We start from the raw sequence: 23838 nt of genomic DNA on the forward strand, positions 1-23838 counted from the left end.
GGAACCTAAACTGAAATAAAATGACTAAATAACAAATGAACATGCTGTTCGATGACGTCGCGGCGAGGACACGTCAGTAGATGGCACAGATGGCGTCTTGACCAGGAAGTGAGGAATATGTGCCGTTGACAATCGAGGCAAATCTTCAGGTAGGTATTTCATTGAGATGCTATAGAATTAAAATCTGATGAAGGCACTTTGAATCATGACTTGACAGTTCTACTGTATGGCGACCAGGTCAACTGCATGGACTTAATGTTATGCCTGAAGTCATTCATAAGGTAGCCTACTAGTTAACATTAGCTAACGTTACCTTGCTAACGTCTATGTTAACGTTATGCTGTGCTTACTTTACTGCTAAGTACACGTGTGTTAAGGGAAATTATACATTTAACTCACTTGGAAGCCGATTACGCAGGCCCTCTGTTGTGATTTCTTTACGCTACTTACCAGCTAGTAGTCTTGTGGTTGCGATTATACAGCTTGTCAAAACTTGGTGTTGATCTTTTGAATGGGAGGTATCTCTGTACCCATGAGATACCTAACGTTAACGGTATAGTCATTACTTTATATCATTAACGTTAGAATCTGGGTATGACTTGCTATATCTCAAGCAAGACAAACGTTTGAACCCTAACGTGAAACTAATATATGCTCATGCCTTAAAACAGTGCAAGAACTATCTGACCTTTCTGAGTGAATTTCATTACCAACAGATACGTTTTCCCCAAAGATCTTGGCTAATGATATCAATCTCTAACTGTAGCCTATAGGGAAGAATGGGTCGGCAGAGAAAAAGGATTGTGACAAGTGATGGAGCCTCTCACCCAAGGACGGATGACAAACCGCCAGTCCCACATCGCAAGGAGAAGAAAAAGAAAACGGACCTCGGCAAAGTGTTCATTAACATTTCCATCGCTCTCTGCATCTTCAGCCTTATCTGGTTCTTCTATGCTCTCTACATGCGCTCATCCCTGGCCAAAAGGGTGGTGACCCTACACACGTCCCCACGTGTGCTCGATGCAAACAGCAGCAGTGCAGAAGTATCCCCCGAGAGGTTCTGGGGGTCATATCGGCCTCAGGTGTACTTTGGCATGAAGACCAGGAGCCCCAGTTCTGTGGTCACTGGTATAATAACCACCACTAATTCTAGACACAGTGCATGGTCATGATTTAGGTCCTTGTTCTTATAGTGTTTTGTATCCAATCTCCATTTGTTGGCAAGAAATGGGAACTCTCCCCATATGAGTATGTTTTCACAAATGTCCTTCTTAACTCCGTCTTTATGCTTCTGTGTCCCCTCCATCCGTAGGACTGATGTGGTTGCGTCAGTTCTCTGACATGGACGTGAACCTCAGGCACACCTGTGAGCAGGGCGACAGGCTGCAGGGCTATGGATGGCTCATGCACGATGGCATTAGCTTTGGTGTGCAGGAGATCCGGGACAGCGACTTCACCCTCACCACTGAGTTTGTCAAACGCATGGGTGGGGAGCATGGCGGAGACTGGACGTGGAGGATAACTGCCAAACAGCATGTGAGTAGAGAAGCTTGACGGACAACTCAGCAGTGTTGATGTGTCCTAAGGTGTCCTTTAGAGGTATATTGAGGTGAGAGCAAATGGAGGAACCAATATAATACAACAAATATACCTCTAAACCTTTGTTCTTCCATGACCCTGAAAAGGGGCAAATTAATCTATCTCTCTGACAAAGGAGGTAAAAGAAACCTTTTTTTCCCTAGGATCACAAGAACCATTGTATTAAAATGCAGCACAAAAAAGCTGTTTTCGTTGAGTTAAGCCTTCTTAGTATGTTATTGTTTGCTGTCCCATTTCAAGGTCATGTCATGGCGCAAGTCAATACATCTGTTCAACTGATGAGCTGAAGATGTAGTTATAGTGTTATTTGTGGTGGGTATTAGTTTGTAGTTCTTCTTGTACTTAATCAGTTGACTTCAAAGAATCTTATACTGTATTTTAGTAACATGAAGACATCATGGCATTCTATTCATTTACACATCATGTTAGTGTTAATTTCGTCAGACAAGACAAGAGGAAATATGTTCGTCAACGACCTTTTTTTTCATGACTAAGACGAGACGATGACGAGACGGCAGTAATGTCCTGAAACACTGACTAAGACTATCTTAAGATGCATTATTGTTGACGAAAAAAGACGAGACTAAAATGTTTTGCATGAAATAAAAACTAAGATAAAATCTCTCTTCATTTTCGTCTACAAAATGATAAGACAGAATATCTAGCTTTTATGTTTTCAAAATATTCAGAATGAGTTCATACGCAACAGCTTTCCTGTAGGGTAGTCCAGTGGTTTTCAAAGTGGGGGCCGGGGAGCCGCGAGGGGGTGCCAGGGGGGCCTCAGCAAGTTGGAAAGAAAATAAAAGCAACAAATAAATACATTTGAAACATTTTAAATATACCCATTACTATGAGGGTTGTTATACAATGCCATTATAATAATTTGTCGCATATCTGAACATTATTTTCCATGATAATGACTGGGAATAATAGTAGAGTGATCGCTCTCATATAGCAGAAAGCCCCAAATGTAATTTTACACACTGTATGCTCCATCACAAAGTGATTGTGGCTAAAATAATTATTAGGATTAGCTTAATGTATTTTTAAATTTGCCGTAGTATTGTCGATGGGTTTAATAACACATCAAGGGGTCCTTGGCCAGAACCTAGTGGTATTTGGGGGGCCTTGTCAAGGATAAGTTTGGGAACCCCTGGGCTAGTCTACGTGCTGTTGCTGCAACCCTGTGGCTGCAACACGAAACTACATGGAACAAGAACACTGCAATTTCTGCCAGAGTTAGCAAGCTAACTACCTAAGCTTTATGCTACAATGCTACATACCCAGAAGTTGAAGCTTATCTCATACAAATTAACATCCCCCAGAATGTCCATACGAAAATGTTCATGTAATGTTAATGTAATGTCAACTATTTAACTAGTTAGACTGATGATGCAAAGTTTGCTAGCAAGTAAGCTAATATGGAAAGTTCGCTAGCAAGTTAGCTATGGCTAAGATGGAGAGTCTGTTTGGGGAATGTGTTGTGTTTGGGCATATAAGCCATCTAGCGAGGTGGAGTAAGACATTAATACTTTGGCCTATGACAGTGTTTCTCAAACTTTTTCAGTTTCAGGACCACTTAACTAACCCTAGCTAAAAAAAAAAGATTAGACCTACTTCAACAGTAGCCTATAATTAGTCTACACAATAGGCCTACTCACTGAACCACCTTGCTTATTGTCTTTGCACTTTGCTTATTGTGTGGATTCATACTGAATGATTTAAACTGGCATATCTTACATAGACAGTGTTGCAGAACTGTTTTTACATACAAGTTGGTTCAATATTGCAAACAACTCATCTATATTATATTTTACCACGTCTGCTCATGGACTACTTGGGATAACTTGCGGACCACCAGTGATCCCCGGACCACACTTTGAGAAACACTGGTCTACGAATATGACAGTGGTCCAGTCAAATCTTTTACTGTCTATGGTCAAATCCCAGCCGAGCTATAACGGTAGCTCGACTTACCTGTGCATGTAAACATACTGACTGACAAAAAATCAGAATGAGTAATTATAACAGACGAGTAGCCCTGTGGACACACAATATTGTTGGAAAATTGAGATGTGTGAAACACTATTTGACTCAAATGGTAATCAGAAATAATTTGTTATAAAAAAAAAGACTAAAATGTGTTGACTAAAACTGACTAAGACTAAGATACCTTTAGTTTTCTTTTAACTAAAACTAGACTAAAATGACAAGACTTTTAGTCGACTAAAACTTGACTAACAAAAATTATATTTGAATGACTAAATATGACAAAGACTAAAAAGGACATTTCGTCACAAGACTAAGACTAAGACTAAATTAAAAATAGGTGACAAAACACTACGTCATGTGAGGACAGAATCTTTTCTATAAATTGACCTACTATGTGACCTAACTGGCTGTCTGTCCAGTTGCTTGATTACCTTGTGACCTCTCCTGGCCTTTCTCTTTGGCTCTACACGCTGCTGCAGAGCTCTGCTGCCCACGCTCCAGTCATCTCTCTCATGTTCTACGTTGCCACGGACACCCAGGGGTCGCTGCAGGCGCACGTGGAGGAGCGGAAGCGGCTGAGCACGGTCACTGGCTCCTCAGAGGAGCTTGGCAACTTCAAGGTCACCTTCCGCAAACCCACTGCTGGAGATGCCGCCAGTGGCAAATATGCCAGGTAGTTTCTCTCACCTCATACGGTTGGGTCTGTTTTCAAATTTATGATTTATGATTAATTACATTTAAACAACAAAAATAAAGAATGTCGAGTACTTCAAATAATGCATTATATAGGATTTTGGTTGTTGGGATGTGTCCCATTAAGCATGTATTATAAATATACTGTATAATACTGCCTGCAAATTAATTTACCTATCTCACTGTGTCACTTAATATTTGCATAAAATGCAAACTTGTCACCTCTGTTATGTCAGTTTGATTCTACATCTCTTCCCCACAGTTACAACCACCTACAAACAGTGACTCCTGGCTTGGAAAAGCTCACTGACATTGTGAAGAACAGCCTGAACCGGAAGTTTGTTTTCAGTCCTCCATCGGGCGAGAAGCGTCCTTACATCGCAGTGGACACCTACAAGCCTCCCCACCACCACCACCAGCAGAAGCCAGCTGACACCAGGAAGGAGACCGATTTTGTTGTTCACCAGGTTACAGTCCAGACACCCTTCCAGATCGAGGTTCTTTTCGAGTCTGGTAGCTTTCATGATCGACCGGACCAGCTAGCGGGCTCTGTTTTGACCGCAGAGCTGGAGAAGAGGAAGGTGGCTTTTGACCAGAAGTTTGAGGACACGTTTGGCCTCCAGGCTAAGGGTTTCACCCAGTCCCAGGTCAAGTTCAGCAAGGCCGCCCTCAGCAACATGCTGGGTGGTATGGGCTACTTTTACGGCCAGTCAATCGTGCAGTCGGTCTACAATGAGTACCCCCTTCTGTACCCAGAGGGGCCACTCTTCACAGCCGTGCCCTCGCGCTCCTTCTTCCCCCGAGGCTTCCTGTGGGACGAAGGCTTCCACCAGTTGCTCCTCAGCAAGTGGGACCCTCAGGTGACGCGAGAGGCCGTGGCTCACTGGCTGGACCTCATCAACGTGGAGGGCTGGATCCCGCGGGAGCAGATCTTGGGGGACGAGGCGCGGAGCAAAGTTCCCGGCGAGTTTATGGTGCAGCGCAACGAGAACGCCAACCCGCCGACCCTCTTCCTGGCCCTGCAAGAACTTGTGGAGCAGCTGCAAGCTCAGCCCGATGACCCCTCCGTGCAGGCCACTCTGCCGCTCCTCCACAGGCTTTATCCGCGACTCCAGACGTGGTTTGAGTGGTACAACACCACCCAGGTTGGACCCTTGCCGAACTCCTACCGCTGGCGGGGCCGAGACAAGGACACCAATCTCTTCCTCAACCCCAAGACGTTGACCTCGGGTCTGGACGACTACCCAAGGGCATCTCACCCGTCGGCAGAAGAGCGGCACGTGGATCTGCACTGCTGGATGGCGCTGGCATCGGGCATCATGGCGAAGGTGGCCCAGCTGCTTGGCGAGCCACACCAGGCGTACGAGCGCACGCACCAGACCCTCAGTGACAACCAGCTGCTGGCCGAGCTACACTGGTCCGAGCAGCTGCACGCCTTCAGCGACTACGGCAACCACACCCAGGCCGTGGCCCTGCAGCAGGAGAAGGTGTACATGCCCCCAGGGCAGCCGCGGCACCAGTTCCCCGTGGCGCGCCTAGTGCGCTCGGTACGTCGCGCCCCCAAGCTGCAGTTTGTCAATGCGCTGGGCTACGTCAGCCTCTTCCCCTTCTTACTGCACATCCTGACACCAGACTCGCCCAAGCTGGAGTTCATCCTGAAGGACATGAGGGACCCTGACCGCCTCTGGACACCGTATGGCCTGCGCTCGCTCTCCCGCACCGACCCTCTCTACATGAAGCGAAACACAGAGCATGACGCCCCATACTGGCGCGGTGCTATATGGATAAATATAAACTACTTGACTGTTAGGGCTCTGTACCACTACGGCAACTTGGAAGGGCCATATCAGGAACAGGCAGCTGCCATCTACCAAGAGCTCAGGACTAACCTTATCAATAATGTTTACAGACAGTACATGGACACAGGTTATATATGGGAACAGTACAACGACAGTACAGGTCGTGGACAGGGCAGTCATCCCTTCACTGGGTGGTCGGCTCTGACTGTCCTCATGATGGCTGAACAGTACTGAGACTCACTGTACTTCTCTTGCTGGCAAGTTCCTTAAAGGTGCCATCTTGTCAATCCTGTTTCCTCCAATGTGTCAGCTCATGCCATCAGAGTATTTTCATGTTTAGTTGGTGGTTTTGTTCTGAAGGAGTTACATGACAGGCTTTTGTCTTCATTTTGTCTCTTAATTATGGTTGATGTCAGTTCACTGGTGTCCTGCCAGGACTAAATTCACTTGTAAATTATTCATATTTTTTCAGGTGCCCTAAGTTATGTCCATTTTAACATTTTTCAGAGGATTCTGTCTCACAAAAGGAACTCAGCTGCGATGTTTACATCAGCTTGCCAAGTGCATTTTATACAGAATTCTGAGAACATAGCAAAAAGACAATTTAACAAGATTAAGCTCATCATTAACAGTGAATTCGAATCATTAAGGTGAAGATGCTATGGGGTGCTTTTCATTTAGTTTTTTTTTGGTATCCCCACACAATATACAAGCCATTGTCAAATTTTCCATCAGAATTCATTGCTTTTTTGACCCTGCTGTTGAACGAGCAAACAAATAAAAAATAATCAAAGAACTTCTTCTAAGATCTGCATTTGTTTATTTGAGGTGTCTGTGCACGGCACAGTGGTGTGAGGAGGATGGAAGACTGTAGACAGCCAGACTAATGTAAACCTGTGTGCTTCGGGAGAGGTTAATACTGAGGCTTCAGAAAAATAGGTTATGAACTATGTTAAAGGAGAATTCCGGTGTGATATTGACCTAAAGTGTGTTGAAACATGATACCGAGTGTGAACGTATGTCTCATAGCTCATCTCTGCTTGTCCCCTGCACTCCGAAATCTGGCGCTAGTTAGCCGATGCTACAGGTTTTCAAAGGGGGTGCCTCGGGCATCGGCCTAGCCATGCAAATAAATCACTGTTTTACACCATTTACGAGGCTCAAAGTAGCTCCACACTTCATTGGTAGACTTCCGAGGGCCCTGACATTTAAAACAAGACATTGAGAACTTTGAAAAAGCACTGGTAGTTTATTTACAAGACGATTTATACAGACAGTACCTTCAGGAAGTTTACCGTTCGCCACCATCTTGAATTTAGTCACGATAAGTCGAGCAACGAGTACGAATGAACAGGTATGATAAGGGATCAGATTTCAAAAATAATTCTGTGGAAATGCATGGATTCCAGTTGCTGCTACTGGAAGCAACTGGAATCCATGCATTTCCACGGAATTATTTTTTGAAAACCTGTTGGTAGCATCGGCTAACTAGCGCCAGATTTCGGAGTGCAGGGGACAAGCCGAGATGAGCTATGAGACATACGTTTACACTCGGTATCATGTTTCAACACTCTTTAGGTCAATATCACACCGAAATTCTCCTTTAAAGAGCACCATGTTTTTTTCCGTGTAACTACACAAACCAACTGGAATTAGATGCACCTCACATTAACACACATTCCGCAGGCATTTAAGCCCTCAGTCTGCAGTCTGTGATTCTAACCCAATACACTATTTGTTGAATTCTGTGGGTTGGAAGCTGCCTGTTCTTCATTTTCACTGTGGGAAATACTTGTACATAGTCCTGGCTCTATAAATGGGAAACTAACAAGTGACTTGGATCGAGCCATGAACAATTCTGGCAAATCAACAAATTGCTCTGGAAGAACTGAATGGAGTAATGTCATTTGATTAGCTGTTAAGTCTCCCTGGCGGACTATGGTCAAGTCAGACTGAATGGCAAAGAGTGCGAGTGTCTGTCTGAGATGAGACGAACAAAGCTTTTGTCATGGCTCATATTCACACTGAGGGACAGCAGTGTGCGTCAGTGCACCAGGGTTGCATTGTTTCCCATGTGCCTCGTTACCATGGAAAGGTATTGTTTTGAGGGGTCCAGCAACTAAAGTAGCAATGCAGAAACTAGTGGAAGTGGATTGCTGTCCTCTCTCTGTCTCTCTCTCTCTCTATCCTCTGTCTCTCTCTCTTTGCTCTCTCTCTGTCTCTCTCTTACTAACTCACTCACTCTTTCTCATTGTCCCTTTCACACAGACAGCAGAAGTTCTACCTGAGGGTAACACAACAACAGGCCCTCTGGCATCTGCTGACGTTGGACACCTGTGTGTTAGCAGCCCTGACAGGGTAATGCTGTTTCCTTTCATGTGATCCAGTCTGAATAGATGAGTGGTTCAAGGCAGCGCTCTGCGCAGTAAGGTTACAGCTCTATAAATAGGCCTGCGCTCAGGAAGCTGAGCTACTGCAGCCTTCAGTACAAAGCACTGCATCTGTGGAACGTGAAAAAAAAGAGAAACTCACAGCATTTCTACAGGCCTGTTATTAAACTGTGTGCACTCACACCACAGTAATCTTCCCCTGCACATGCACTGCTTGCATGCCACGCTACGTCTCAAGCAAACAGCTTGGTAAAAGAGATGTGCCCATGTGCTTTATGTTCTGTACATAGAACATGACATTTACTAGCGCGTTCTTCAGCACATCCTTCTCCATATGTCTTTTTCATGTGTGCACCACATCCACATTCAGCTCAACATCCTCTGGTGTGCAGTGTTGGCATGGGGCTGTGTTATGCGCTGAGTAGGTTGGGATTCTGTCATGTGTGCAGTCAGATGTCCACCGGGGACAAGGTTGAGGGACAGACTGCAGTTTAATGGCTGTGGCAACCTTTTGCATATAGACAAGATAGCTGGACACCCACCCAGGGTGTCATTATACTAGAAGACACACATGGATAGCTGGAAGCTCACATGAAACATGTCTGTGATTATGTACAGAGGTAGTGTAAACACAGGAGCACTAGGACAAGCATGGGTATCAAAAGCTTTTTACTCCACTGGGTGCAGTATTCAGATTACACTCTGGGTTATGTGCACACGCTGCATGCCGTGGGATTCAAACTATCCATATGAGATACATACAGTCGTTGTGATTGTCACTGAGCAAACAGTGTTCTACCATTCAGTGATAATCAAAAACATACTGATGTGCCATGTGTGTTGTCAGCAACACATGTGTTTTCTCTCTCTCTCTCTCTCACCTCAGAGAAAAACCTCCCATTCACGCCTGAAATCATCTCCATTACCATAGATGTATTCTAAGATTGGAGAAAATGTGAGCCTCATGCTCACAGATTCAGAAACAGCGATTACACACACACACACACACACACACACACAAATAAATAGGCCCACAAGCATACATCAAAAACTTTAATTCAGCTGTCAGGATCAAACAGGATCCAACATTTGTTTAAAGGTGCCATGTGTAATGTCCACCAAAAATCAATTCATACTCCACATTCCATAAAAAATGGGGGCAGTATACCTCCAGAAAGTGAGCTGGTTTACCCTAGAGTAACAAACCGAGACTTCGTGTATTGCAGTTTGGTTAGCGGTTATGTTGTCCGTGATACTGCCTCCCATGGCGAAACTGGTATTATGACACCTCGGGCTGTGGCTAGTAATTTAGCATGCTAATTCAGGTTGATATCTCTGCAGCACTATACCTTGTTATTTTTTTAATGACATCATCGCCCTTATTTCTTCTCATTCTTTTGATGCTTGTAGCTCATCTTTTGGATATTTTTACCTCAATTCTTACACATGGCACCTTTAAGGTTAGCTGATTCTCAGGCATTAAGATGTGAGAACAAATGGTGGCATCTGATCTTTGATGCAATCCAGTGAGTATTCTTTGAATCCAGCCAAAGTCCTTTAGGCAAGTCCCCCATTCGGCGGTCATTTTGTAACGCATTTTGGGTTATCGGGCAGATTTTCCTATTCAAGTGAATGGGAGGCATACAAGAGGGCATCCGTGGCCTACTGGTTAGGGAATCGGACTTGTGACCAATGCATGGCCAGTTTGATCCCTTCCTTATAGGAAAAATGTGGGTGGGGGGAGTGATTGAACAGCGCTCTCCCACATCCATGGATGAGGTGCTTTTGAGCAAGACACCTAACCTCCAACTGCTCCCAGGGCACCAAATTAAGGGCTGCCTACTGCTCCGGGAGTGTATGTGTGTACACTACCCCCGAATGGGTAAAATGCAGAGAACAAATTTCATACAGGACTAATAAAGTATAACTTAAGGGGTCATTTATCTGTAGAGACTACTGCCGTATTGCCATTACAAACTAACCCCATGCATTTCTATGGAGGATTCTTTGAGTGCTGTCTCCCCATTAGAAAGTCTCTGGTCCAGCTCCTTGGTCAGAGGTAACACTGAATATGCTCCATGCACACCCATGACTAACTCTCATAGCTCATAGTAAGAGAACAATTAATGCAACAGAGGAAAGTCTATTTTTTGTGCATGTGTAATGCTACAAAGGGAGATTCAGAAAGGTGAGCCTGACATCAAGTAAAGGTGTAATTGCTAGATAATTGTGCTAGATGGAGCTATTTTTGTAGCTTTTTATGTAAAATGTTAGCAGGTTGTTAAGAATGGTTTGGCACTCTTTAAATAATAACATATATTCTATGCCATATAATTATTAAAGTATTTTCATTCTATATTTAGTATTTTCACTGGAGTGGTTTTCTTGTCTGACAAAGTGTCCTTATTGTTCTACTAAAGTCATTCTTGACATTTTTGTCTCATCAGTTATTATCGTTGTATATATTATGATGTTATTAACGTGATAATGTTTTAACAGAATCCCACTCACTTTCACTACTCATTTCCAAGGCCCTAAGCCGCTCCTGGGTGACGTCCACGTTGTGACGCTGTAGCCTGTGGATGAGGACTGTATGTTTGTGTGCTTAACAAAGCCCTCAGGCTGCTCTGCCTTTTGTTTTCTCTTATCTGCCTTTTTTCGCCTCCATGAGTGTTCACTGTGATAAACACTCGTTACCTCGTCAACAAGCTCGGCTAGTGATGCAAACAGTGTAACCGTGACGGCGGTCGTTCACCCTCTGGTGCATCGGTGATTACGCTCATGTCTCCCAGGGGAGTCGCCTGCGAGAGGCGCTCGGCACTCCGCACTCCATGTCCATCACTAACCATCGGCAAACATCAATAAAAACACCTCCTCTCTCTCTCCCTCTCTCTCTGTGGTTTTTCACCTCTCCATCCCGCTCCCTTGCTTGCTGCTATGCTCTTCTTACACCAACTCATCTTCTTTCTTCTGTCACTCTGCACTCTTTTCCAATCAGCCTTGCTCTGACCTGAGGACTTCTGTGTGTCCATGCAGAGGTGCTGGTGGGCAGAGGGCCACTGCCGCCCTGTGGTGCCTCGGGGCCCTCACTGGCTCCTGGTCCTGCACCCTCCTTTGACTGCCTGTGCCAGTGCTGCCCTGTGTATGTGTGTTATGTAAGCACTGGGTCGACTATAAATAGGCTCTGCTGGGATCTTTTGTCTTTACCTGCTCACTCTTAGCCCAACAGTTTTATTTTTGGAGAGCCTGTGGAAGCAGTGCCATGCCGAGCGCCCGTTACCATAGTTACTGTTAAGCGCCAAGCGAGGCTCCGCATTCTTAGTCTGTTTTCTCACAAGAGGAAAAAAAAAAGCTTATTTCAACCGGGCGATTTTCTTTTCACTCCTGGCTGTGCATCAGGACAGTAATGGGTGTGCACGGGGGGAGTTTATATGTTGCTGCAATTGATTTAGATTCAAGGTAACACCACTGTGCACGATGATGTGAAAGAAAACTTATACAATGAATATGTATAACGCTCAAGCAATAGCAGTCAAAAGGGTTAATGACATTTCTTACTGATTTATACTGATCATTCTGAATACAACTCAAGTATAAATGCTGCCTGCATTAAGTACAATTCATATGAATGGTGTGGATTGTGTCTTACTAGATAAGCCTGCCCTCGAGGTAGCAGTAACATCATGAAGGAAATATGAGGTTTTGTGTGCATTCAATTCTCTCTTTCTCTCTGGCTTGCACACACACGCACACGCCTTCAGATCATTAAGTACATAAGACTCTAAGTTTGCCTTAATGCTAAGGGAGGTAGTACGGGGTAAGTTAAGATTGTAGCGCAGGGAGTGCACCACAGAAGAAGGGAGCGTATCACATAAGCACCCAGCCCCAGTGGGTTTAGCAGTCTGACTGATGGTTAGATAACTCCACCTGGTAACTGGATCCGGGCCAGAAGTTATCCCAGCTGAAGTGCGCTTGAGGACCCAGTATGGAGGGAAAGGGGGTCGAGCACCGTTAGTGTGGGAGGGTTTGACCAATGGGCGTGCAGGGAACCATTGAAATGCTCTGCAGTCACGATGAGGAAGAGAGCAACAGCTCTAATCCCGCGGATAGGCGTCCGGGGACAGCGGTGGGCGAGCTGGGTGTATTTATGGAACACAAGGGAAACCTGCCGTTCTCTGAGTGGGGACCGGAGCTGTAGCGGGCTTCCCTAACCCCACTCCCACACTTGAAAGAGTGGAGAGAGGGAGAATGAGAGAGATAAGGAGAGACCCACCAACTGCTCCTTCAAAGGCCCCACGCTCCCACTCCTTCTCTTATGCACACAGGGCATCGGCGCTGGTGTGCAACCAATGCGCGGAGAAGAGAAAGGGATGGAAGGAGAGGAGAGAGCGTGAGGGAAAAAAATCATACTTGGCAGCTGAGATGAGCGTCTTGTATTTATAGCGAGTCGTGCTTCCGGCAGAGGTTTCTCTGGTGGTAGTTCTTCCAATCCTTTTTTGCGGTTTCTCAGAAACTCCATTGTTTTCCCCTGGCACAAAGGAGTTGAGCCTTCATCCGGAGCCTTAAGGGGGGATTGTAATGTGGGACATGGTGCAGAAATGTGATCTGGGGGCGCTTGTGATCCTTCTTACCCTGCACCACCCTGGCTCTGCTGGTGTTCCTCTATGAACCCACTAAATTCAACTCTGTGTGCATCTACACATACACCGCATCTCCCAAGCGGCACTGGAGTCCATTTCTGAGCTGCTGCGCTGTGCTTGGCACATTATTAAGCATCAGCAACACATTTTTGCTGTAGTACAGTGGAGCTGTAACTCCAAATGTATTTAACATATGCTTATATAATCTCCGTGCATGTGTGGATATTGCAGTTATTGCTCAGACAGACTGGTTTATACAATGCATTTCTATGCAATGACTTTGTTTATCACTGATCATTTTTGTCTTTGTTGTTAGGCTTTGGCTGTGAGGTCAGAATGCCTGTTGGCTTAGATCATTAACATTATGATGCAGATGACATGAGATTTCTTTTTAGTTTTTTTTTTTGGAAGAATGCCACATTTCATTAGCAAGCTCAGGAAAGCTGTTGGAGGGCAGCGAGTCTTTCATCCTAGCTGAAGCCTGCTTCAGAGAGTTGAAGTGGGAGTGAATGTTGAATAGACCTGATTGAGATGGTGATAAAGCCAGGGTCAATCTAAGCAATAGAATGCAATCACATCCACTGACCAGATGGGTAACAACTAAGGGCACACCACAGCGACTGGCAGTGCACACCACACAGTGAGATGGATGCCTTACAACTTTATCAGCAAGGTCTTGGGTGAAATTCAAATCTTCCACAAAGGCCTAGACTTTAGCTCACTGGTCAGGCCACTGGTACATGGGTTTTCTCTCATATTTCCTTCCAGGTGTCATTCTAATATGATTCGCTTACATGCAGTACCTTTAATTTACTGATTCTTAATGATGTAAGTCATACATGTAAAACTATTGCAGGGGCCTTCCCCACAGGTGCAATACACGTAAGTGTTTTTTTATATTAAGATTACAGATTGTTGCAGTTTTGACAAAAGAAAAAAAAATACTTTGATGTCATTAGACCAACAATGGGTTTCTCCTGATCTTCAAGTGCTAGTATTACATAAATCCATTACTGTTCTCCGTGATATTTCGCAGAGGCGAGAGGTGAAGCTTCACTCAGCAGTTATCATAACACGTCTTGTGAACTAAATATGACGAGACCTTTTTAATAGATTTGGGCTTACTTAAGGACACCTCTCTCAGATGGAACACTTAGGTATCTGGAGTAAGAGTGCATTAACTCACTTTAAAAAAAAAGAAAACTCATTTTTTTCCGGTGAATGTCAACCTGGACGACGAACGTAATTGTGTCATTATCCGAAGTTTAAAAGCTACACCCGGCGCATTTCCACATTCGCCTATGACATCAATTTAAAGATGAATGGTATTTAAAGAAAATCCTTTGAAGACATTGGCTGAATGCAATCTTTGAACAACTGGAACGTCTTGGAAAAAGGCTCATTTTCGTCTTTCGAAAAAAGTTACTCATGTGTTAAATGCATTTCAATTATTTACAAATCCCTCTAAAGTAAACAATCGCATTCGAATGTTGTTTAGATTACACTCAAACACCCCGAGATTGGCGATTTTGACAAACTGACTGTTGCAGGTTATAAAGAGAAACTGCCTTTGCAGAAGTACACCGCGCGGGAGCTGTCCGTGGTGCTGATTTAAAAAGCGCTTACAAGGGGGCTGCGTAGTTGGCTTTTCACCAGATCGTGGATCCTAAAACCCAGTCTTCTATGCCTATTCAATGTAGATTGTATTTCGTGATGCCTAGGCTGTTGCTGATTTACATGCATTTTCAGTTTGAGAATAGGTTCATTGCAGTTGAACAATGAAAGCGAATGTGGTGCAAAATGTCAGTGCCTTGACAGGTGAGATCAGCCACTGAACTCACGGGAGGTTCAATCGATTTATCCCATGTCCGAAAGGCCATTGCTGCGTTTGGTATTTCTAAGTACAATAATGCCTTGAATAGAAGTGCAGGAAAGCCTGCAGGCTAAAACTGAATGTGTGACAGCGTGCACAGTGTGCCTGAGACTGATGGAGGCAATTACAACACCGTTATTTCAGGGTGCACTTAAGAATCCGTTACCTATCGTCACAGCCTACCTATATAGGCTATAGGTTTGAGCTTGCACCATTCAATTTAAGTCAGCCATTAAATTGTATTTACACATTCTTAACAAATTCCTCTAAACACCGTGTTTATCAGTGCATTTAGGATAAAGTGGCGGTTAGTTTACAAGTTTACAAAAATCATTGTCTGAGCATAGATAAGCATGTTTAATGTATTTCACATAGCTCGATACATGCAGGCAGTATCTAGTTAAGTCCAGTGCCCCATCAATTACTGCAAATAGCTATGCTGATTTATGCTTTTAGATTGTGCGGTCATTTTGATAATGTGTATGCTCGTGCGTGTATGCGCGCGCGTCTGTTCATCAGTAGGCTATTTGTAAAATGAACGGAATTAATTTATATGGCTTAATTGCTTGCAAATTATTTACCCTTTGTCACCCTAAGAGAGCATGTTTTCTATATTGCACTAAAATAAGAATAAACATCCAACTGAATTACCCAAACCTCAAACGATGCTACAGTATATGATCTTAATTGTGTTGTTGATGCATCAGTCACATAGCTTAGTGTTCGCGGTGTCTCTACTGCGAAGAAGAGCAAGAGACCTGTTGCAACGTCACAAACGTAACTCTCCTTTTTTGGGAAAGCCCGTCACATCCTCTGGCCATGTATGGGCAGGAAGATGACACACAGCGGGGAATCCTCTAACCGGAGACGGTGAATGGGGAGGAGGAACCATCGTTCAGCCAAAGTGTATATAAAGAGCAAGAAGGGAAGCCGTTGGTGTGAAATTCACAGCAACAGATAGCACAGGAGCTCTGGACATCGGTGAAGCACTTAGAAGAGAAGGGAATCCCGATTTATTTACATTTTTTCAGGGCACGTTGATTGCATTCTTGGACATATATACGCAAACTTCACTGCGTGAAGAAGGACAAATTTGATAAATCATCCGTGGTGCGCAAAATAGGCTGACTTCACATTTGGACTTCACTCTTGTAAACATGCTAAACAACATGGATTTGAACTCGCAAGACTCATTCTACCTCCAGTTCGAAAACTCCTCTCTTGGAAGGGAAGCTAATGGAGAGAAGGATCATCAGGATATGTTTGTGGAGGCTGACAGCGCGGCACCTGCTCCATTTGCAACCGGTGAGTTCGCTGCTGCAGTATAATCTGTTGCTGTTCAATCAAATATTGCTGTTAATTTGCAAAAGTAATTCAAGTGGTGTGATTGTGTTTGCTTTACATGCAATGGAATTGCAGTTCTCTTATGATTTAAGTCAAATGAAAAATAATGTGTATGCTTATTGGATGTTTTAGGCTTATGTAACAAATGCATCAATTTCATGTGCGTTCATTCCATGCTAGTGTAATAAAACAAAGTTGTTTTTCTGTGTTTTAGGAGGGACACCTATTACCCCCAAAACGGAACCTACAAATTCAGATTTTCTTTATAACCCATGCGACGGCGCAAAAAGTGGCTACGTTTCCTCCCTTGCCTACTCTGGCAGCTTCTATGTTGAGACATCTCAGGGCGCATCGTGCTGCACGGAGACTCTTCTCAACATGATCACCGAGATTGTCGGTATTTCAACTACGCCTATAACTGAGGTGCAGCCGCAGAACGGTACTGGGACGTCGTACACCACCAGCCCACCTCCGATGGAGAACACCAGCGGCAGTTTTCGGGACGCAGGGGTCCAGAGGCAAGCGCCCGCTTGCAGCACCTCCCCGCCCCTTTTCCCCCCGGGGAATATGTGTCAAACGTTCTCTGACGCGCAGACCAGCACACAAGCTTCCGAGGCGGCCTCCACTCAGTTAAACTTCTCCCTTTCCACACCAGTTGTGAGCCAAAAGCTATCTGAACCCCAGTCTGAGACAGCTACGTTCCCAGTTGTTGTGAAGAATGAATTCGAAAGCAGTTGCTATGAATGGGGTGCCTTTAACAAACCTGACACTTACTTGGACGCGGGGACATTTCCAATGTCCAGTGATTTCCCACCTGACCAAGTCGATGTCAAGGATCTTCTGGACACGTTTTCCCCTATTTGCCCAAACCCAGACATGGAGTTCAAAGTAGAGAATGTAATTAAACAGGAGCAGTGTTTCACGGATACATGCTCACAAAGTTTTAGCACCCCACTTTTTAATTACCCCTCCCCAGCTATTGATCTCTCAACCAATAATATTCTAAAACCGACTTTATTTCCCAATATTGAGCTGCAGCAACTATCAAGTCAGTGCGACACTTCATACACATCTTCCACTATTGACTCTATTTTATATTCCTCGTTGCTGCCGGAGTCTTTCAACCAGACCTACACTCGGCCACCAAAGGCCCCCCGTGCGAAGAAAAGTCCTGGTTCCTCCACTGGCCCCGCCAAAGAAAAGCCCTTCACCTGCCCTATGGAAAACTGTGATCGACGCTTCTCCAGGTCTGACGAGCTCAACAGGCACATTCGCATCCACACCGGACACAAACCCTTTCAGTGCCGCATCTGTTTACGCAGCTTCAGTCGAAGCGACCACCTGACAACCCACACCCGGACTCACACGGGAGAGAAGCCATTCTCCTGCGACGTATGCGGCAAACGATTTGCAAGGAGTGACGAGAGGAAGCGCCATGGACGTGTTCATCTCAAACAAAAAGAGAAGATGGAACTGAAGCCTCAAGTGATTAGCGCGTGGCCATTCACTCTACCCGAAGGCATCTGAAGTGCTCATTAAAATGCGCTTTAAATTGGCTTTATGTCAAATCTTTCCGTCTTGGAAGATTCAGCCCGTGTAAACAGCTGGTCACTGATCGATGTCTGTGCGGTGTGGCATGGTTCCAAGAGACTGGTTCCGGCTTGAGTGTCTAAGGCCTGTGAGAAGTCAGAAAGACAGTTTCTCGTCAGAAACCGTATGCTTTAAAAGGCTACTGACTTTAGGGGAACTGCTGTTGGACCCCCTACTTACAAAGTGCTGCTGATCCCCTATGCAACACATACATAAATTGATTGTAAAAGACTTCCAAGTGACCATGCAGACAAACCGGTTTTCCAAACGATTTCACCAGTTTGCGAGGGTACGCAGCAGCAGAACATTGAGTGGTCTAGTACTTTCAGTGCTGGACAGCTCCAAGCACTACACAAAAGCCTAAAACGGTACTACACCGAAGAGCTGGAATGTATTGCACTTATCTACACTGAGATGTCCACTTTCAAATTGAGAGTTTTTAATGCTTCTGGGGCTTTTGTACACCATCGCTGCCAGCAGTTATACTTGTTTGAAATGCATGTTTATTCGGTATATTATTGATTAAGAAACGATCACAAGGTGGTCCTTATGAGTGGAGGAAATGATACTGACCTCCTTTTACATGAATGTAAGATATGTTGGCGTGACTACAAAGCGATTCATTTGTGCCAAGATTTCCAGATTTATTTTGTCTTTGTTTTCTGTTAAAATGGTTTTGAATAGTTATTGTGTTGTTCTTAATAATGGCAAAATAATTAATCGTGTAGGACGTACGTGGATAATACGTGGATAAAATAAATATATTTGTATGACTATATTTAATTTGTATTTTTATAACTGTTCTTGTTGATTTTTTAAAGATATACTGAATTTCTAAACTTACTTGATGTTCATGTGTGAAAGGTTTTTGCAAGGACTCAGGAAAGTGATTAATCCAGTTCCAGAAAATAACTGATGTCATGCTGTGAAATACCAGACCTGCAACCTGCATTGAACATTTTATGGCAAAAGGACAGAAAGAACTGGATATTACCCAGTATGAACATAGATTAACATGATATCATTTAAACAACATTAAACATGTGTTGGATCACAAGATATGTATATAATTTGAATTACAATGAGTTGTAGTTTATAACAACTGGCTGGCCAAAGCCAGAACATTTGTAGTTGAGTAACCAGGTAGCACACATTGCTGCGATTTCCTGTACCTCTTTTATAGATGAGCTATTTTAAAAGGCATCCTGACAAAACTGACATGTGAATGAGATTGTCAAGAACAATCAGGGTAAACAAAGATAATGTGAACTTGCCTTAAGTTATATTAACTGCTTGGAACTTTTGTATATATTCACAGTGTTTATACAGAATACTTTGAATGAGCATTTGATGTTGTTATTTTTATGACAAATGTTTAAGAATAAAACCTTTTGTTTTCTTGAACCATGCTTTGTGCTTTGTTGAATGCTTGTATTGACACAGTAGAGAATAGTCACTCAAGGGGAAACCAGAAATGGTAGAAACTTCCAGAACAACATGCATTCTACATTCTCTTAAGTGGCCTTATTCAGGGTTCAGCTAGTCAATTCTCAATGAGTAAAACTGTCACGGTTCAATTAATAAAATTAAAGATCACTAAAATAGAATAGCAGAGAGAAGTTCCTATACAGATATACACCTCATGGCTGTCACACAGTCTGGGTAGCAGCTTGCTGTCTGTAATGGCACACAGGCACTCTGAGTTGATGAATAGTCTAATGTTGCCCCAGGAGCTTAATTGTGACCATGCAGTGTGAAAACAAAGGTGGGAGTCCCTTGTTGTTGCCTGATTTGAATGAGTGAGAATAAAAGCTCATGAGCGTCCTGAGCCTTTCCCTGTGTTGGGGGTGAAATAGGTTCCTCACAGTTCCTTTGTCTCCTGGACTGGGCTTGAAGGAGATCAGCTTGAATGAGAGGCCTCATTAGCAACACATTATATGTAGTTAGACTGCTGATTTCCCCGCTGATGTTGGTCTGTCGCTTCCTCTATGTCACCCTCCTCATAGCCCCACTTACTCAATGGTACATCTGATATACACTTCAACAGAGCTTCGTTCTTTCTCTCTTTCTTGTTGTGTGTGAGAGAGATGGGGAGTTTGTCAGTGGAGACTTGGCTCCACGTCCCTGGGTGTCTTGCTTGCTCTCCAGGCTGCTACAATCTGTCGATGAGAGGCAAGCAACAGCACCAGGACCTCCATGGTGCACAGCTCTGTACGTAGGATGCCCGTGAGGACATGTGACGCAGCCTGTTGGCAGAACATCGGCCCTGGCCCACGCCAGTACGTAAGAGAGGCGCCACTGTCCATCTCAGTGACACCACACTGACCATGTGCTCACACTGGACCCCTCTATCTGAACTCCAAAGGCTACTGGTGTGTGATGATAATTCATTATTTATTTCATCTTTGGAGAACATGTTAATACAATGCCAAGCATTCAGACAGCCCCTTTATTACAAAAAAATACTTCCAAAAGAACAAATGGATAACCCCAAAATGGCTTTACCGAGAACCCTTGATTTTGAAGAGTACAGAGTTGCTATTATAGTCTTTATTCAGTGGTCACTCACTGAAAAGTAAGTGCAAGGTAATGCACTGGGATACCAGGCAGCTGCATTGACCATATGATGGCACTTGATTTCTGAAGCATCGTTAAACTATTGCACTAGCTTGCACAGCTACACTTGCATAAATGCAAAGGATACTGTTTGCAGCCAGTATTTGACGTGCTATGCCATTAACTCTGTAACCTTAATCACCTAATGGAAGTAAATAAGTGGACCTGTTGCTTTAGGAAATGTGGGTTACAAAACTTAGATTAAGTGTATCCCACTGGTATCTGTATCTGGTATCTGTACATGTTGAAGCATCTATGACAGACTTCACTGAATCCTTGAGGAAACTAACCCTGGAGTCCCACATCCCTCACACAACTGCAAAACATATCACAATAGCAGACTAATAAATCTGATGAAGGCTAAAAAAATGCCCAAAAATATGAATACATTCAGAAATAACCCACCTTAAATGGTCTTTAGGACAGTGGATTAACAGGAAGGGTTGACAGGAAATGAAAATACATGACACGCTATGTGATTTCACATGGTATTAGTGGGAATGTCCAATTTCAGTAAATAGCTTAAGGAATTCTTCTGATTGAATAAATCAACAGGCTGTTTAAAGAGAGTTAGATAGAGTTAAAAACATGGTTATATGATAAGTCACTACCTGACACAGTTATATTGAAAACCTAGATGTTAGGATAAACCCAGTCCTTGACCAAGACATGATTTTTTCTGAGCTGAAACACTGTCAATATGGAAAGCAAATTAATTATGAGTGCAGTATAAAGTGTTCTCTAGAGGTGTCGTTGCAAATGTCAATTCCTCATACCGACTGTTTGTTTTCTTTGAATTGCGAAAGTCATACATTTAGTGAGCAAGTCAAAGGCCTTGTTAAGTGTGGAGACTGGTTATATGGATTTCAAGTGTGCCCTAATAATCAGAGGCGCACTTTAGACAGTCTGTATTGCGACACGGCTGCTCTAGATTGATCCGTTCCAGCGTAATCACTGCGTGATTTTATTCCATTGCAACGATGTGCAGTCCGCTTCGGTCCTCGGCCAGGCCTTGTAATCAGGCTGCATAATCACACGGTTCTAATGGCAATCAACCGCAGCGGATTAATTCCACACGATGACGGGAGCCAGACGGGCCAAGGTCTGATCCTTCAGTGGGGTGTAGGTGTTTTGGAGAGTCCAGGTGATTAAGACCAGAATGGCGAGGTAAAGGAGCTCGTTATGCAAACATTTGAGTATCTAATTCTCACAATCGCTCTGAAAATGAATTTCTTCATTAGTATTACTGGTCAGGACAGATACCACGAGTGACAGATTGAACAACTTTCCATGGAGTTTTTCATCCATGTTAAATTACAAGTAAACCTCTGCGGGTCAAGGAGTCTAGAAGAAGCTGTCTTCTTCTGTGCAATATTGCTATGGCAACAAAGTCAAAGGTGTTGAGTTGCATCCAAACGGAATGGAGAGAGGTGAACGTTTTGAGTGAGATAAATCGCTTCGAATCAATTCAATCACTCTCTAGTACAATTTGGCGCTGTCCTTGATGGGAACGATTGAGGCAAAGGGTCTTGTATAAGACCCCAGAGTACATCTCAGCAATGTCCATGATGATGAAGATCTACTCTATCAAATCAAGCAGAATTCGGTACCCCAAATATGCAAACACATTTGCTTAAGATGGAATGGAAATCCTCTTTTACATACAGATCGACATATGCCTCTGCAAAATCAAGTCTGGTGAGGTAGTCAACTCTGAATGCATTTTATTTTTTACCTTCATTATATTTCAGAAGAAATGAAACTTTGTTAAACTCTGTTTCAGAACAGGCTGTAAAAGAGGTCTGCAACTTCCACATCCTTCCACTTGACATCCAGTCCTTCCCATCCACAGAGTGATTGCCATACAGGACTTGATCAGCTTGGACTGTGTCAGTATCGGTGACAATGTCTCTGTGTGTCTGCTGCAGGTTCCAGGATGGATGACAGGATGCGCTGTTAACCATTAGCCTGATGCTGTCTGGGACGCTCCTCCTCACAGGCTGCGGCTGCTTCCTTCACTTTGACAGATCAGCTGCTAAGTGCTCATTGCTGTCACCGTGTTCTCCACCTCCGTCACAGGGGACGTTGCGGCGTGTCTGTCACAGCCTGACCCAACCCTGACTGATACCCTTCCAGCACTTGCAAAGCAGAAATGTTGTTTGGCTGCCTGTTCCACTGCTGTCAACACTTATGTGTTGGATTTCTTGGTGTTTGGCGGTGTTGATGACTTGGAATATAGTTACAGATGCAACTCCAAGGCTTCGTGTTCAAATGAGAGAAACGGCAGCATTCAATGAGCTGTGTGTTCAACAAAGGACTGCAGTGACACACCACCACAACACAGCTGCCGCTTTGTTGCTACTTAAAACCCAACAAGTGCCATCCAAGCAGACAGAGCATCTCTCGGGTTCCTGTAAAACACCATGCTTTTCAATACTAATGCAGGTCCACGAGACTCGTGTTCCATAATAGTCATGCATAGTATATAGCCCATGGGCTGGGAAGCTGCTGCTGAGGGGAATGCACCCAACAGAACAGGCTAGTGATTGCAGCATGGCTGACATTTGCACTGCAGTAATGAGGCATGTCCTCAGAGAGGCTATGTCACATCCAGCAGTCCATGACTGGGAGGCAGACCTGCTGTGGACAGTCTCTGTCACTTCAGCCCTCCCTGCATCAGTCAGAGACAGAGGACAGAGAGGAGAGAAAGAGAAAGAGAGAGAGAGAGAGAGAGAGAGAGAGAGAGAGAGAAAGAGAGAGAGAGAGAGAGAGAGAGAGAGAGAGAGAGACATAAAAATGAAAGAGAGTCTTCATCTGATGGAGGGGCCTAGGGGGACGTGATGGCGGTGAGCAGGCAGGCAGGAGATGCGGGAGCAGGGCTGAGGCATGGCAACAGCCTGGACAAAGAGAGCATTAGGAGTGTGAGTGGGCAGGCAGAGCTGCTGCTCCCGTGCTGAAGTGTATCAGCCCTGGCTCAGCTGGAGGAATCTGTGCCTGCGTTCCCCACTCTCGCTGCAGATGAATCATCACAGAATATGCCCATTAAGGATCTGATCAGCATGAAATATATGCACATATATTGGTATGGATGAATAGAGTCAGTGCTCTTGATGCATTTTTTCCCCCATGCCACACTGTTTTAGTGTTAGTATTATGTGTTAAAATGGCGGGGGGTTCCTTGGTAGGCTCTGACAACACAGGCAAAAACGAATTAAGAGCATTTCTATCCTTCACATTGAAAAAACCTGTAAGACATCACATTCAGTGATCCTGAAGATGGCCAATTAAAACACTTTAACATT

General features: G+C 44.1%; 2 protein-coding genes across 3 annotated transcripts; both read left to right on the forward strand.

The window, feature by feature from the left end:
• The first annotated feature begins 15 nt into the window (after positions 1-15).
• Positions 16-6876, forward strand: mogs (mannosyl-oligosaccharide glucosidase). 2 transcript variants are annotated; one of them, XM_048263656.1, is made up of 5 exons: positions 16-149; positions 767-1128; positions 1313-1536; positions 4071-4264; positions 4547-6876. In XM_048263656.1, exons 2-5 carry the CDS (start codon positions 780-782, stop codon positions 6315-6317), a joined length of 2538 nt encoding a protein of 845 aa, XP_048119613.1. In that variant the 5' UTR covers positions 16-149; positions 767-779; the 3' UTR covers positions 6318-6876. The 2 variants fall into 2 exon arrangements, with proteins under 2 accessions (XP_048119613.1, XP_048119620.1); XM_048263663.1 differs by lacking the exon at positions 16-149 and adding an exon at positions 182-281.
• An 8994-nt stretch (positions 6877-15870) lies between these two features.
• On the forward strand, positions 15871-19324 carry LOC125288644 (early growth response protein 2b). Its single transcript, XM_048235215.1, has 2 exons — positions 15871-16291; positions 16545-19324. The coding sequence occupies exons 1-2, from the start codon at positions 16144-16146 to the stop codon at positions 17855-17857; spliced, it is 1461 nt and encodes a 486-aa protein (XP_048091172.1). The 5' UTR covers positions 15871-16143; the 3' UTR covers positions 17858-19324.
• The last annotated feature ends 4514 nt before the right edge of the window (positions 19325-23838 follow it).

This window comes from Alosa alosa, chromosome 1 (genome assembly GCF_017589495.1).
Source record: "Alosa alosa isolate M-15738 ecotype Scorff River chromosome 1, AALO_Geno_1.1, whole genome shotgun sequence".
Taxonomy (NCBI): Eukaryota; Metazoa; Chordata; class Actinopteri; order Clupeiformes; family Clupeidae; genus Alosa; species Alosa alosa.